Source organism: Vigna unguiculata, chromosome 8, assembly GCF_037176805.1.
Source record: "Vigna unguiculata cultivar grain cowpea cultivar isolate G323 ecotype 2 chromosome 8, ASM3717680v1, whole genome shotgun sequence".
Taxonomy (NCBI): domain Eukaryota; kingdom Viridiplantae; phylum Streptophyta; class Magnoliopsida; order Fabales; family Fabaceae; genus Vigna; species Vigna unguiculata.
In genome coordinates, this window is record NC_140799.1 from 39,245,589 (window position 1) to 39,259,547 (window position 13,959).

Below are 13,959 nucleotides of genomic sequence, written 5' to 3' on the forward strand. Positions count from 1 at the left end.
TTCACCCATTTTTTTACTATTTATGTTTTGAAATTTTCGGAAATAAGTTTTACTTCAACGTGACAAATGGAATCTCATTGTTGTCTTCTTCTATTTCTATATTATCTTTTCTATCAAATCTCACATCTTCTAGTTTTGCATTAAGGAATGCAAGAAACTTAAAGGGAAAAACACCAACTGAAGTGTTTTATGAAGACAACAAACTCTTAGCCAAAAAAAATCAAAGAATCTACTAAAGGAATAACAAATTATGGAATGATTGTGGCCGCTCTAGTTTGTAGTGTAACATTTGCAGCATCCATCATTACTCTAGGTAACAAGAACAAACCCTAGTTCAATATCTTTATCATGACAAATGGAATCACGTTGTATTCTTCTACTTTATGTTATCTTTCCTATCAAATTTCACATCTTCGAGATTTGTAGATAATGAATTTGTGATAGCACTACATCCTAGTCAAACTGTTGGACCCGTGTTACCAATCATGTCCATGACTGCTATGATCTTGGCTTTTACTACATCGTCTCTCCCAATATTTGAAACCACAATCGAGTGAGTTTCTTATGTGGTGACTTTAATGGGAGCTTTCTCATTACTCTTGTTTATTTTCCTTCAACTTCAACTTTTTTTACACCCTGATTTAATCCAAATAGTATCGTCCCAGACTTTAGTACCATATCTTTTAGGAGCGTAGTTATTTACTTAGTGATTGTCATCTTTACCATTTTATACTTTTTGGTAAACTCGCAAGCGAAATCGAGACGGGATAACAAATCAAAAACAAAAATTTAGAAATAGGGTATGGAGTTGCAACCATAATTTATTCTAAAAATACTATGAAAAAACCAAAGAGATAAGGACATGGTTTACAAGATCAAATTTTAGGTTCGAGAGTCGGTTACGCGTACATATGGAATGTGTTTACACCCCCACAATGTCCATCTGAAGATGGTACCTTCAATTAAATATGCAAAATGATGTGATTTTTTGAAATGTTCATTTTTCTCATGAAGTAAGAATAAAAGACAATTGAAAGAGACAAAATACGATTTTTTAATTTTTGGCCCCGACAAGGATGTATTTCACTCCTACGAATCTCTATTTATAATGGAGAATTAGGTTACGTAAATCTTTAAGAAAAAACATATTTGAAAAAGTGTTTGATAAGGTTTTGTTTTTCTTTTAATTTCTATAGGGATGAAAGGTTTAATATGTCTATTATACAGGTGTTGGAGGAAATATTACAAAAGTTGAATATTTGGAAATAGAAGAGTTTTAGATGTTAATGGTTAAACCTACGTCAATCTTTTATTATGCACTGAAATCAAACGATAACCAACTAGTTTGACTTCTTTTATAAGGAGGTCAAATTCTAACCTCTTTAAAGAAATTTAATGGACATAACCTTTTACACTTGCTAATTTTACATAAAGATATGATATAGTTGAAGAGTTTAAAATGAATAATTTGTCGAAGTATTTACCAATTGATGTGGACAACGATAAAAACAATGTTCTACACTTGGTTGTGTTTATGTCACCTCAATTCCAATTAATATTAGATTCAGGAAGGGCAATAGTTCAAATGGAAAGGGAATATAGATTAACACTTTATTCATTTCCGTATAATTATTCAAACATTTGTTTTTTATTTAACGTTCTTTGAAATATGTATTAAAACATATTTTTGGTTTTAAACAGAAGGTTTAATTACTCGGATGATACCCACTTTGGTAGAAGTGTGTCAATTTGGTACCCGCCGAAAAAAAAGTGTCAATTGCGTCCCCACTTTTGAAAAAATGCATCAATCAGGTCTCTTTCAAAAAAATAATAATAATTAATGCCGTTAACGGTAAGCCACGTGTCACTCTCACGTTTTTTTAATTTTTTTTAATTTTTAAAATATTTTTGTAAAAAATTTTTGTTGTCACATGTCAAGTTTCTATTTTGACACGTGACAATGTCGGTGTCACATGACAGGATAATGCCACGTGTGACAACTGTCATTGTACGAATTTCAATTTAGTATCCATATATACCTGATTGTTTCAATTTAGTCCCCACTTTTTGTGTTTTTGGTTCAATTTTGTCCCAATTCTTTTTAATAATTGAAGTATAATTTTTAATTCATTTTTTTATAAGATTAATACTAATTAAGTATAAATATTTTTACAAAATTAAGTACTTATATTTATCTTAAAACTTAGTGGTCAAAGAATACATTGACAAGATATGGGTTAATAATATACAATTACATAATATGCTAAAAAGTTATTTTTAATAAAAAAAAATATTAGTATAACATTTATACAAATAATAGATTTGGTCATGAATTGGACAAAAACAATATTGTTTTACTTTGAAAACAAAGTAGATGATTATATTGTTCTATTAGTATAACATTTTTTGTACAACTAAATTTTGATATAAATATCAGAGTACTTAATGTTGTAAAAATATTTATACTTAATTACTTTTAATCTTATAAAAAAAATAACTTAAAAAATCATCTTCAATTATTTAAAAAAATTGGGATAAAATTGAACCAAAGGCACAAAAGTGGGGACTAAATTGAAACAACCAGATACATATGGGTATTAAATTGAAATCAGTACAATGACAATTGTCACACGTGGCATTATCCTGCCACGTGGCACTGACATTGCCACGTGTCAAAACATGGACTTCACACACTCCTATCAAAGTGGGTACCATCCGAGTAATTAAACCTAAACAGAAACAAGAAGTGAAGAAAATATATCTTTATGCACTAAAGAATGTAAAAAACTTGAAGGGAAAGACACCAACTAAAGTATTTTATGATAGCATAAACTCTTAGCCAAAGAAGTGAAAGAATCTGCTAAAGGAATAACAAATTTTGGGATGATTGTTGCAGCCCTGGTTTGATCTATAACATTTGCAGCATCCCTCACTACTCCAGGTAACAAGAACCCTCATTATTTTAGTGTCTTCAAAATGACAAATGGAACCTCATTGTTGTCTTCTTTTGTTTCTATATTATATTTTCTATCAAATCTCACATCTTCTAGTTTTGCACTAAGGAATGCAAGAAACTTGAAGGGAAAAACACCAACTAAAGTGTTTTATAATGACAACAAACTCTTAGCCAAAAAAAATCAAAGAATCTACTAAAGGAATAACAAATTCTTGAATGATTATGGCCGCTCTAGGTTGTAGTGTAACATTTGCAGCATCCTTCACTACTCCAAGTAACAAGAACAAATCCTGGTTCAATATCTTTATCATGACAAATGGAATCACGTTGTATTCTTCTACTTTATGTTATCTTTCCTATCAAATTTCACATCTTCGAGATTTGTAGATAGTGAATTTGTGATAACACTATATCCTAGTCAAAAGATTGGTCTCGTGTTACCGATCATGTCCACGACTGCTATGATCTTGGCATTTATTACATCGTCTCTCCTAATATTTGAAACCACAACCGAGTGAGTTTCTTATATAGTGACTTTAATGGGAGTTTTCTCATTACTCTTGTTTATTTTCTTTCAACTTTAACTTTTTCGACACCCTGATTTGATCTAGATATTATCGTCCCAGACTTTAGTACCATATCTTTTAGGAGCGTACATGGTTGTTTACTCAATGATTTTCATCTTAACCATTTTGTATTGTTTGGTAATATCGTAAGCGAAATCGAGACGGGACAACAAATCAAAAACAAAAATTTTTTAGAAATGAGTATGAAGTCGCTGCCATAATTTATTTTGAAAAACTATGGAAAAACCAACGAGATAAGAACATGGTTTATGAAACCAGATTTTGGGTCCGGAAGTCGATTATGCATATGTAGGGAATGTGTTTACTCCTTCATTATGTCCATTTGAAGATGGTACCTTTAATTAAATATGCAAAATGATGTGATTTTTTGAAATGTTAATTTGTTTTTTCATGAAATAAAAATGAAAGACAGTTGAAAGAGACATAAATACATTTTTTTAATTTTTGGCCTCGACAAAGATGTATTTCACTCCCACGTATCTCTATTAAAAATGAAGAATTAGATTACGTAAATCTTTAAGCAAAAACATATTTAAAAAAGTGATTGATGAGGCTTTATTTTTCTTTTAATTTCTATATGGATGGAAGGTTTAACATGTCTATTATACAAGTGTTGGAGGAGATATGACAAAAGCTGAATACTTGGAAATAGAAGTTGAAGAGCCATCATTGTTTTAGTGTCTTCATGATAAATGAAATCTCATTGTTGTCTTCTTCTGTTTATATATCATCTTTTCTTTCAAATCTCACATCTAGTTTTGCAGATAGTGAATTTGTGATAGCACTCCATCATCGCTTAACTATTGGAATCGTGTTATGGTTTATATCCATGACTGCTATGATCATGGCTTTTCATCGTCTTTACTCATATTTGTAATCACAACCGAGTGGGTTTCTTATGTAGTGAGTAGGTTTTTTATTTTGTGACTTTAATGGAAGTTTTCTTATTACTCTTGTTTCTTTACGTTCAACTTAGTCTCTCCGACGCCTTGATTTGATCCACATATTAACATCCCAGACTAGTACCTTATTTTTTATGAGCGTACATGGTTGTTTTCTCATTGGTTGTCATCTTTTCCATTTTATACTTTTCGGTAAACTCACGAGCGAAATTGCAATGGGCAGCAAATCAAAAATAAATAAAAAATAGAGTATGGAGTCCACACCATAATTTATTATGGAAAATTACAAAAAAATCGAAAATATAAGAACAAGACATAAGAAATCAAATTTTAGGTGTAGGGAATCAAGGACTAGTTCAATGCACAAAGATACAACTAATTCCAAAACACATGTTGCACTTGTAGAAAAACAGATCGACATGATACTAACTCAAGGAATTAGAGATCGCCAACAAAACTTCACTCAACAATAAAGGCCAGTTATGATTCAGCCAAACAGAATGCTTAAAATTCAACTCTGCATAACAGAACTTTGTGAATTAACAAAACAAACCAAATTAGAAAAACTTTTATTTAATTAAAAATAAAAGAAAATTAAAAGGAATGGGTCTAGCCAATGGCCCAAGCTACGAGCCTTAATGGGGTCACATCAATAGGTTACGTGTAAGGAATGTATTTACACTCCCATAGCATCTATTTGAACACGATACCTTAAAATAAATATGTAAAATGATATGATTTGTCAAAATGTTTATTTTTTTCATTGAAATAATAACAAGTTGAAAATTGAAAGAAACAAAAATATAATTGTTATTTTTGAGTCTATAAAGGATGTACTTCGCCATTATGTATCTTCATATATAATGATAAATCATAGTTACATAAATTTTAAAGAAAAAACTTTTTTAGAAAAATGTTTGATTAATTTTTTTTTTACTTTTAATTTTGTGTGGATGGAAGGTTTAACAATAAATGTTATGCAAGTGCTTATGGAAATATGGATGAAAGTTGAATATTTGGAAATAAAAGAGCTTAAGATGTTGATGTATAAGCACAAATAAGTGTAGAATGTTTTTTCCATCATTGTCCACAACTTTGGGTAAATACTATGACAAACTATTCATTTCAAACTCTTCAACTATATCATATAGTCTACGTATAATAACCAAATGTAGGAGGTTTTGTCCATTTGAGTTCTTTACGACGGTTGGTATTTGGCCTCCATGCAAAAGAAGTCATATTACATGTCATCGTTATTTGATTCAAGTGCATAAAATAACACTAGCCTAGGTTTAACCATCAATATCCAAAGCTCTTCTATTTCAAAATATCAGCTTTCTTCCGTATTTCCTCCTGCACTTACATAACATTCAATGTTAAATATTCTATTCCTAAATATTTAATTAAAAGTACTATCTCGTCTTAAGATATGCGTTATGGAATGTAAACACATTTCTTACACGTAACTAACTCCAGAAACCAAAATCCAATTTCGTAATCCTTGTTCCTATCTTTTCGATTTTTCCATAGTTTTCCAAAGTAAACTATGACAACGAACTAATGATTGTTGTTGTTATCTAAAGTAGTGAGGGCTGCTACAAATGTTACAATACAAATTAGAGCTGAGACAATCATCCCAAAATCTATTATTCTTTTAGCAGATTCTTTGATTTCTTTGGCTAAGAGTTTGTGTTCATAAAACACTTCATATGGTGTCTTTCCCTTCAAGTTTCTAACATTCGTTAGTGCATAAGGAAATCTTTTCTCCATTTCTTTTTTATAATCAAAACTAGATTTTGATAAATAAAAGGAAAATGATTGAATAGGAATATGAAAACATAAAATAGTGATCATACATATTCCCTTCCCATTTGAACTATTGCCCTTCTTAAATCTAATACTGACCGAAATTGAGGTGACATAAGCAAAGTCGTGCATAACATTGTTTCCATCATTGTCCACATCTTCTGGTAAATACTATGACAAGTTAGTCATTTTTAACTCTAACTATATCATATCGTTATGTAGAATAAGCAAATGGAAGGGGTTTCTTCCATTACAGTTCTTTAAGAAGGTTAACAGTTTTGGAAAAGAAGTCGAACTATATAACATTGGCACATGATTAACCATCCACCTCCAAAGCTCTTCTATTTCCAAATATCCAACTTTCATATCCTTATTTCCTTCCGCACCTATATAGCAGTCACTCAGTCACGGTTAAACATTCAAACTCTACAAAAATTAAAAATTTATGGAATCATTCCAACTATTTTTTGTTCTTATTTAATAGGAAAAATAAAGATCTTGAAAAATCACATCATTTTGCATATTTTATTAAAGGTACCATCTTCACATAAACACTATGGGGTGTAAACACATTCCTTACATATAATCAACTTCCCGACCCAAAATTTGATTTCGTAAACCCTGTTCTTATCTTTTTGATTTTTTCGTAGTTTTCCAGAATAAATTATGGCGACAACTCCATAGAAACAATGTGGTTCCATTTGTCATGATGAAAACACTAAACCAATGATTTTTTGTTGTTATCGGAAGCAGTAAGGGATGTTACAAACACTACAAGAACGTTAACGTTTAGCTTCCAAAAATGACGTCGGTCATAATGGGAACGTAGAAGGACGTGGACTTAGGAAATATGTTTTTACTTAAAGATTTAAAGAAACTAGACTTTTGGTCCGAGAGTCGGTTATACTTAGGAGATGTGTTTGCACCTCACAATGTCCATCAGAAGACAATACCCTTAATTAAATATGTAAAATGATGTGATTTTTTGAAATGTGTGTTTTTCCTATGAAATAAGAATAAAAGATAATTGAAAGAAACAAATTTTTTTTTTTTAATTTTTGGGTTCGTTAAGGATGTTCCCCACTCCTACAAGAAAAAACATATTTGGAAAAATGTTTGATGAATTTTTTGTTATTTTTTTTTTACAGTGATGAAAGAATTAACAATGACCAATATGCAAGTGTTAAAGTAAATATGGACGAAAGCTGGATATTTGGAAATAGGAGAGTTTTGGAGTTTGATGGATAAACCTATGCTAATGTTATTTGATCTAATATAGTTGAAGAGTTTAAAATTAATTATCTATCAAAGTATTTACCCGAAGATGTGGACAATGATGAAAACAAAGTTCTGCACTTGACTATGCTTATGCCATCTCAATTTCGATCAATATTTGGAAATGAGTGTCATGTAACGCAAGCAGTCGAATAGATACCAACAAGAAGAAAAGAAAGAAAATTGTTTTTTTCATTTTTTTATTTTTTATATTTTTATTATTTTAAAAGAAATGATGTATGTGTGAAAAAAAAATTAAGAGAAAATTAAAAGTGGAAAGAAAAGAATATGAAGTATATGAGTAAATGTGTGGGTCCAAGAAATAAACAAGGGCCAAAACAAAAGAAAATAATATGAAGATGTGCGGTGAATGTGAGGGTGCACCGAATAAGATAATAACAGAAGGAATGGGGTTATTACACGCTACATCACTCCATTCGGTTACATTCCAATTATAAAAATAGTAATGATCAAATAACTCCTTTATTTTACTACTTCTCTTACCGCCTTACCTATTACATATTTAATTTTCTATTTTTTGATAATTTAATTAAAATTTGAATTCATTATACAGAAGCTCAATATTGTCACTCGCGCGTGTGTGAAACCCACCCCCAAACTCATTTCTCTCCATTACAGAACCCTTCCCCCAAACCCCTCTCTCCTTTTTAGTTTTCAAAAACCCCTAAACCCTAAACCATCAATTACGAACCCCACCCACGTTTGATGAACCCCCCACACACACAAAACAAAACTTGCTCCCCTCCACCGTGAAAAATCGAAAGTTAATTTTTCATTTTCCCTTCCCTCCATTATCTCCTTGAATCACACAAGAATTTCTCGCCCTTCTTGCAGGTGGGATTCCTCCCTAGGTTCGACGATTTCGCAATTCTTGTGTAGTTCAAGGAGATAATGGAGGGAAAGGGAAAAGAGAGATTGGTTTTCGATTTTTCACGGTGGAGGGGAGCAGATTTTGTTTCGTGTGTGTGCGGAGTAGAGTTCGTCAAACGTGGGTAGGATTCGTAATTGAAGGTTCAGGATTTCGGAGTTTTTGAAAACTAAAATGCAATCGGGTTTGGGGAAGGGTTCTGTGATGATGAGGAATGAGTCTGTGGTGGGTTTCACACACGTGAATGACAACATTGAACTTCCAAATAATGAATTCAAATTTTAATAAAATTATAAAAAAATAAAAAATTAAATATGTCAGGACAAATAAGATGGTATGAGAAGTAGGAAAAAGGAAGATTCATTTAATCATTACTCTCATAAAAACTCATTAACCCACTCATACCCAAAAATATTAGATCAAAACGGGCCACATTTAGTACATAAATTAATTTCATTATACTATTTGTAAGAAAGAAATAGAACCACATCGTGGATTTAGGATGAAAAATATTATTATATTAGGATCACACAATCAATACAGAATCAAGGCATTACAGTAAAAAGTGAATCCATTCACAAACACAGTGCATCGATTTCTCTTATTTGCTAATTACCAGGATGCAAATTAAATTTTTAAAATGTGGTAAAATCATATAACAATGCACCCCATATATAAGAAAAAAACGTGATGGAAAATTCCATGCACATGAACACCTCCAAAGAGATTTGAGATGAGAAGAGTGAAATGGGTTGATGTGGAGACCTTACTACAGTCCAAACGTAATTCCACATGAAAGTCAACCGATGATATCGATCAACATCATTAACATTAATTTTAATTATTATAAAAAATATTTTCTCTAATTATTATTTTTTCTATTTAAAATAAATATGATAAAAAAAAAGAAAGAAATAAAAATATAAAAGTATTGGACCGACAAAATAATAATAAAGATATAAAAGAAAAAATAAAAGATTAAAAATGTCAAAACTAAATTGGAACTAATAAAATCAAACAATAAATAAAAAATTTCTTTTCTTTTTCCTTTTTTATTTTCATTTTTCTTAAAAGAAAATTAAAATTTTGAAAGAATTTTTTTTTTATCAAAACCTATTTTTTTATTTTTGTGAAAATAATTTTAATTATTCCAGACGAAATTAGAAGTTCACATATAGCAATGTTATTCAGATATTGGTTTTGTGTATCGATTTTTGTCTGGAGTTTTTCCCAAGTGAATGTTCATATATAACAATCTATATACTCCCTTTGTAGCTCTTTTTCTTCTTGCATCAAACAAAAACTCTGAATGGATATTAGGTGCAATGCAACTCCATTTCAATCATAAATTATATCCAAAAGAAAAACCAATTAGCGTAGAGAGTGAACTTTTTAGGCATGTTGTTATCTGATTTCAGCGCTTACTAAGTTGAGAAAAAGCAGATAGGTTTTAATTTAATCTTCTATATGTTGTGGAATGAATATTCTACAGCAGCAGTGCATAAATGAGTAATTTACATTGATTGAAATCACAGGCTAAAGTTGACCATGAAAAAAATGTATCAATAAAAAGGGGAAGTGAATATAGGATAGTCTCAAACACTCATTTGGCTGAATGAGAATCCTATATCCCATTTTCTCTAATTCAGAAGAACCTGCTCTGCCAATGCTCCATAAGAATGCTAGTCTTGCCATAATGCTATGTGGAAGATTAATCAGATCAATCCAAGGTTTCAGAAGGCCAAAGGCTTTTCCAAAGAGAAATCTCAGCCTCGGTCTTAAGCTTTCTGATTCCACCATAAAACCCATCTGCTTCATTTCCTTCTTCTCTATGATCTTTTCTACTGATAGTTGTCTTCCTCCACCGTGAGTCAGAAGTGTATTGATTGAACTCTAACACCACCATGTCTGCAACCAACACATAATGCAGTGTCAAATCAAATAAACCATATTTGAATCCTAAGAAAAGAAATGTAAACATACAAACCCTCATGCCATGACTCACAGAATTGGCATGTGCAGTTTTCATTTTGGCCCATTTTTTCAATATTGGTGGAGAAAAGTTTTTGATGGTAATATATGTATGGCTGTGTGGTCCACAGCATCACATAGTCCAGTCCAAAACCCCAAAACAAAAACAGACAGGAACATGTGTAAAAACTGTCATCATGCTTGCACAAAGTGATGAAGGAATGACAACAGAGTTTATCACAAAAAGGTTTTCTGTCAGAAAGATAACAGCTAAAAGCAATGTGTAATCATGGCCAGGAAGTTAGTGTTTTTGCATTATTATTATTCTCCTATTGCTACTGTTATCCATGGTTAAGGGAATGCTAAATGAAACATCAAATTGGGTAGCTAAGTAGAGGTTGTGGATTATTCTGGTCGTATCAGATAATGGAAGCAAACTTTTGAAGCTTATAGTGACATTGGTATCCCCACATTACATAAAAGGAAAACAGAACCTACAAGAGAAACTAATTTAATTTTGTTTATTGTAACATAGTTGGCCATGAATGTATCCACTGAGACATAAGTTATCAATGTGTTGGTGGAATTATGACATGAGGACCATGATATGTCTAGGGGACCAATCATATACCATAGCTGGTGGTCCAAATTTTGATATATTATCAGGAAAGGAACCTAGCACAATTTGTGGTATGGTCTGCCATAGTGATCTTTACATTCAACTCATTCTTTTCACCATTTGTTCTCCACAATCAAAAACATAATGATGGTAAATAACAAAACTTCAAAACATCAATCCATAAACCAATATACTTCAACCTTCACTCAATTCCTTTTTCTTCAAAATTCTGCAAGGGTTGTTGTTACCTTTTTTGAATGTTTAAACATTATTCAGTTGAATTGAATCCAAGACAACACAATTCATCTAAATTCTAGAGTCATTCTTTCAATCATTCCCTAAATCACATCCTCCTTATTTTGATCCACTTTACTCAGAAAATAGTTCAACTTGAACTGAGGAACAGAACATTGATTAAATGAATGATAGAAGGTAAAATCTACACAGCCACGAAATTATAACTAATGATGAAACACATTCATTTAAAAGGAAAAGTCATGAACTCACCACTACTATGACAGCGGCAGTAACTTTCGTTCCCATTGCATAACTCCAAGTGGCCTACAATACCATACCACCAACCTGCCATAAAGGTGCATTTCATCACGCAACTATTCAAAGAAAGGGTAATTAAATGTAAACGATGACCCATAAATAAAATTAAGTAATTAGTATTATCAAGTTTTGATTTTTCTGTCCATGGTCATTCTTGTTTAATGTTTTTGCTTAACAATCACAAGACTATCTATAATAACAGTAAAAGTAGAAGAACATACCATAAGGAAATTCTTTGTTCCTTCTCCATTGAATCTCTACGTGATCGCCTGGATGCAAATCATGCAGACAATCGGAGACATGAAGATCATGTGGAGGAGTATCAATAGGTGGTGCTCTTAGCCTTTCCCATGGAATGCCATGCTCTACTGCAACAGCCCTTCTTCCATGTGGTGGATACCTGAAACCGATAATTAATCAATAATTAGGCCACTAGATCTATCCTATTTTTCTTCCTTTTTTTAATAATCCTTGTAGAAACTCTTCAAAACATGCAGAGAATTTTTCTTTCAGTGGCTGATGGGAACAAACATAGAACCACCAAGAATCATGTCCAATTACCTGGCTTGGAAGGTGTCAGTTTGAGGATCATAGCTAAGTTCAGCATCATAGCAAGATAACATAAATCCTACATGGCCATTCTGCAGGAAAAAAGAAAGGAAAAATTGTTACTAACAAAAACAATAACTTTGTATTCCAGTTAACATAAAAATGGAAACTTGATTCAGTATTGAGGGTGGCATGATAGAATACAAGTTTTGGAAAGGAATAGGCGCAAAAGGGTTGATTCAGAAGTGTAGATACCTCACGGTTATAGACCTGAGCAGGAAACCAGAAGTCGCCAGTCTCAAGAGCAAGATACCATCTCATGAGTGAATCAGGAGGCAAATAAGTTGACTCTTTGCCAGTATTATTTGTATCCACCTTGGTTCTCATCCATGAAAAAGGCCAATGAAGGGACACAAGCCTCATCAAGCTCCTCTGCCTGCCATATCTAAGAGTTTCAGCATTCCCTTTAGAAGCAACATGCCATTTCCACTCCCTATAAGCAGCTTCACCAATAACTCTACCCCATTTCTGTTTCATGTGCCTCTCCCAGAGGTGATCACTCACACACCTCTCCCTCAAGGAGCGGCAAACACTAGCCATTTGACAAAGTGGAGCTGGAGGGAGCTTTTCAAGAATGCATTCTAACACCAGGTCTGGCAAATCCAACACTGACATGTTTTGGGAGTCTTCAACACTCTCCACCTTGGAAGTAAGAGTCTTCTTGACTAGAGACATTGGTGTGGGAATTGGACAAGAAAAAGAAATCCAAAACTGGTTCCTAAAGAGCTTAGAGATGAACTTCACTAACAAGTCTTTGTAAAAAAAAGGGGAGATCAACCTGACCTCACCAGCCCATGATGGAAGTGGTTTGAGAGAGACGATAGGCTTTAGAAACAGAAAGAAGGAGATGCAGGTGATAAAGTATAGTAGCATTAGCACGGTTCACAGGTGAAGTTTGAGTTTGGCATATAGGATAACACAACCTTAATGCCAATTGTGCAACAACAATGGGGTATCAAGAGGAAAACCAAAATAACCTCACTACTTGACACAGATTAATGGCACACCCTCCCTTCCCTGTTGGAAAGAAACACAAGAAGCAAATTGGAACCTTCAAAAGAAAACACCTTTTAAAGATGGGGGTTTTATTGGTTCAATTAAAGCCCACCAAAACCCAATGGTGGGCCTCCTAGGCCGAAGTTAGATCAGAATAAATTAGGTAGACAACCACACGAATGAACCATGGAAATAAACCCACAGTAGTTGAATATTATAACTCTCTCTTATTGGCTTTCAATAAAGAGAGAGAACAACACAACAACACAACCGTGTAGTCAACCTAAACAGCTGTCATTCAATGAAGAATCTGTATACAGTAGTCCTCAGAAGATGGGAACATCAACACAGCAAGAAAAATGGAGGTGGGGGCACCAAGATCTGATAGCAGTTTATAACGCCTAGAAATGGAATTGAAAATGAAAAAAAGATGGAAGATGAGTCTATGCAACAAGAACCAAATATGTATGTATATATATATACGTATAAATATATTATATGTATATCTGCAGAATCTCTAAATCTTATTGGTATGTGAATAAATCTTCTGGGAATATAATTGGCGTGCAGCTAGAATAAAATAGATCTAGCTAGTTGGGAGTTATGCAGAAAGAGGCCCACAGAGCAGCCTCAAGATCCACAAAAACAATGGAACGAAGGCAAAGGACAATCTGTGAGATGGTGGGTAAGATTGATGGATAGACAGTTACAGAAGAAGAGGATTAAAAAGAGACTCTGGTGAAGAGGATAATGAAGGTGAAGGGTGGTAGGGCCTCCCCTCACTCCACCAAATT

The 13,959-nt window shown here is 32.6% G+C and overlaps 1 protein-coding gene and 1 pseudogene across 1 annotated transcript; one reads left to right on the forward strand and one right to left on the reverse strand.

Moving 5' to 3' along the window:
• The first annotated feature begins 1,960 nt into the window (after positions 1-1,960).
• Positions 1,961-3,589, forward strand: LOC146884475 (uncharacterized; annotated as a pseudogene).
• A 6,270-nt stretch (positions 3,590-9,859) lies between these two features.
• On the reverse strand, positions 9,860-13,337 carry LOC114194508 (F-box protein At2g26850-like). The gene is made up of 5 exons (XM_028084779.2): positions 12,365-13,337; positions 12,122-12,201; positions 11,782-11,960; positions 11,513-11,587; positions 9,860-10,323 (listed from the first exon to the last, which is right to left on the reverse strand). Exons 1-5 carry the CDS (start codon positions 13,040-13,042, stop codon positions 10,136-10,138), a joined length of 1,200 nt encoding a protein of 399 aa, XP_027940580.1. The 5' UTR covers positions 13,043-13,337; the 3' UTR covers positions 9,860-10,135.
• Positions 13,338-13,959: the final 622 nt, after the last annotated feature.

Excerpts from the sequence above, each read along its gene's own strand:
- LOC114194508 (XM_028084779.2), bottom strand. The coding sequence starts at position 13,042 with ATGCTACTATACTTTATCACCTGCATCTCCTTCTTTCTGTTTCTAAAG. Across the intron at positions 11,961-12,121 it reads ACTGACACCTTCCAAGCCAG|GTATCCACCACATGGAAGAA; the intron begins GTAATTGGACAT and ends TATCGGTTTCAG. Across the intron at positions 11,588-11,781 it reads GAACAAAGAATTTCCTTATG|GTTGGTGGTATGGTATTGTA; the intron begins GTATGTTCTTCT and ends CCTTTATGGCAG.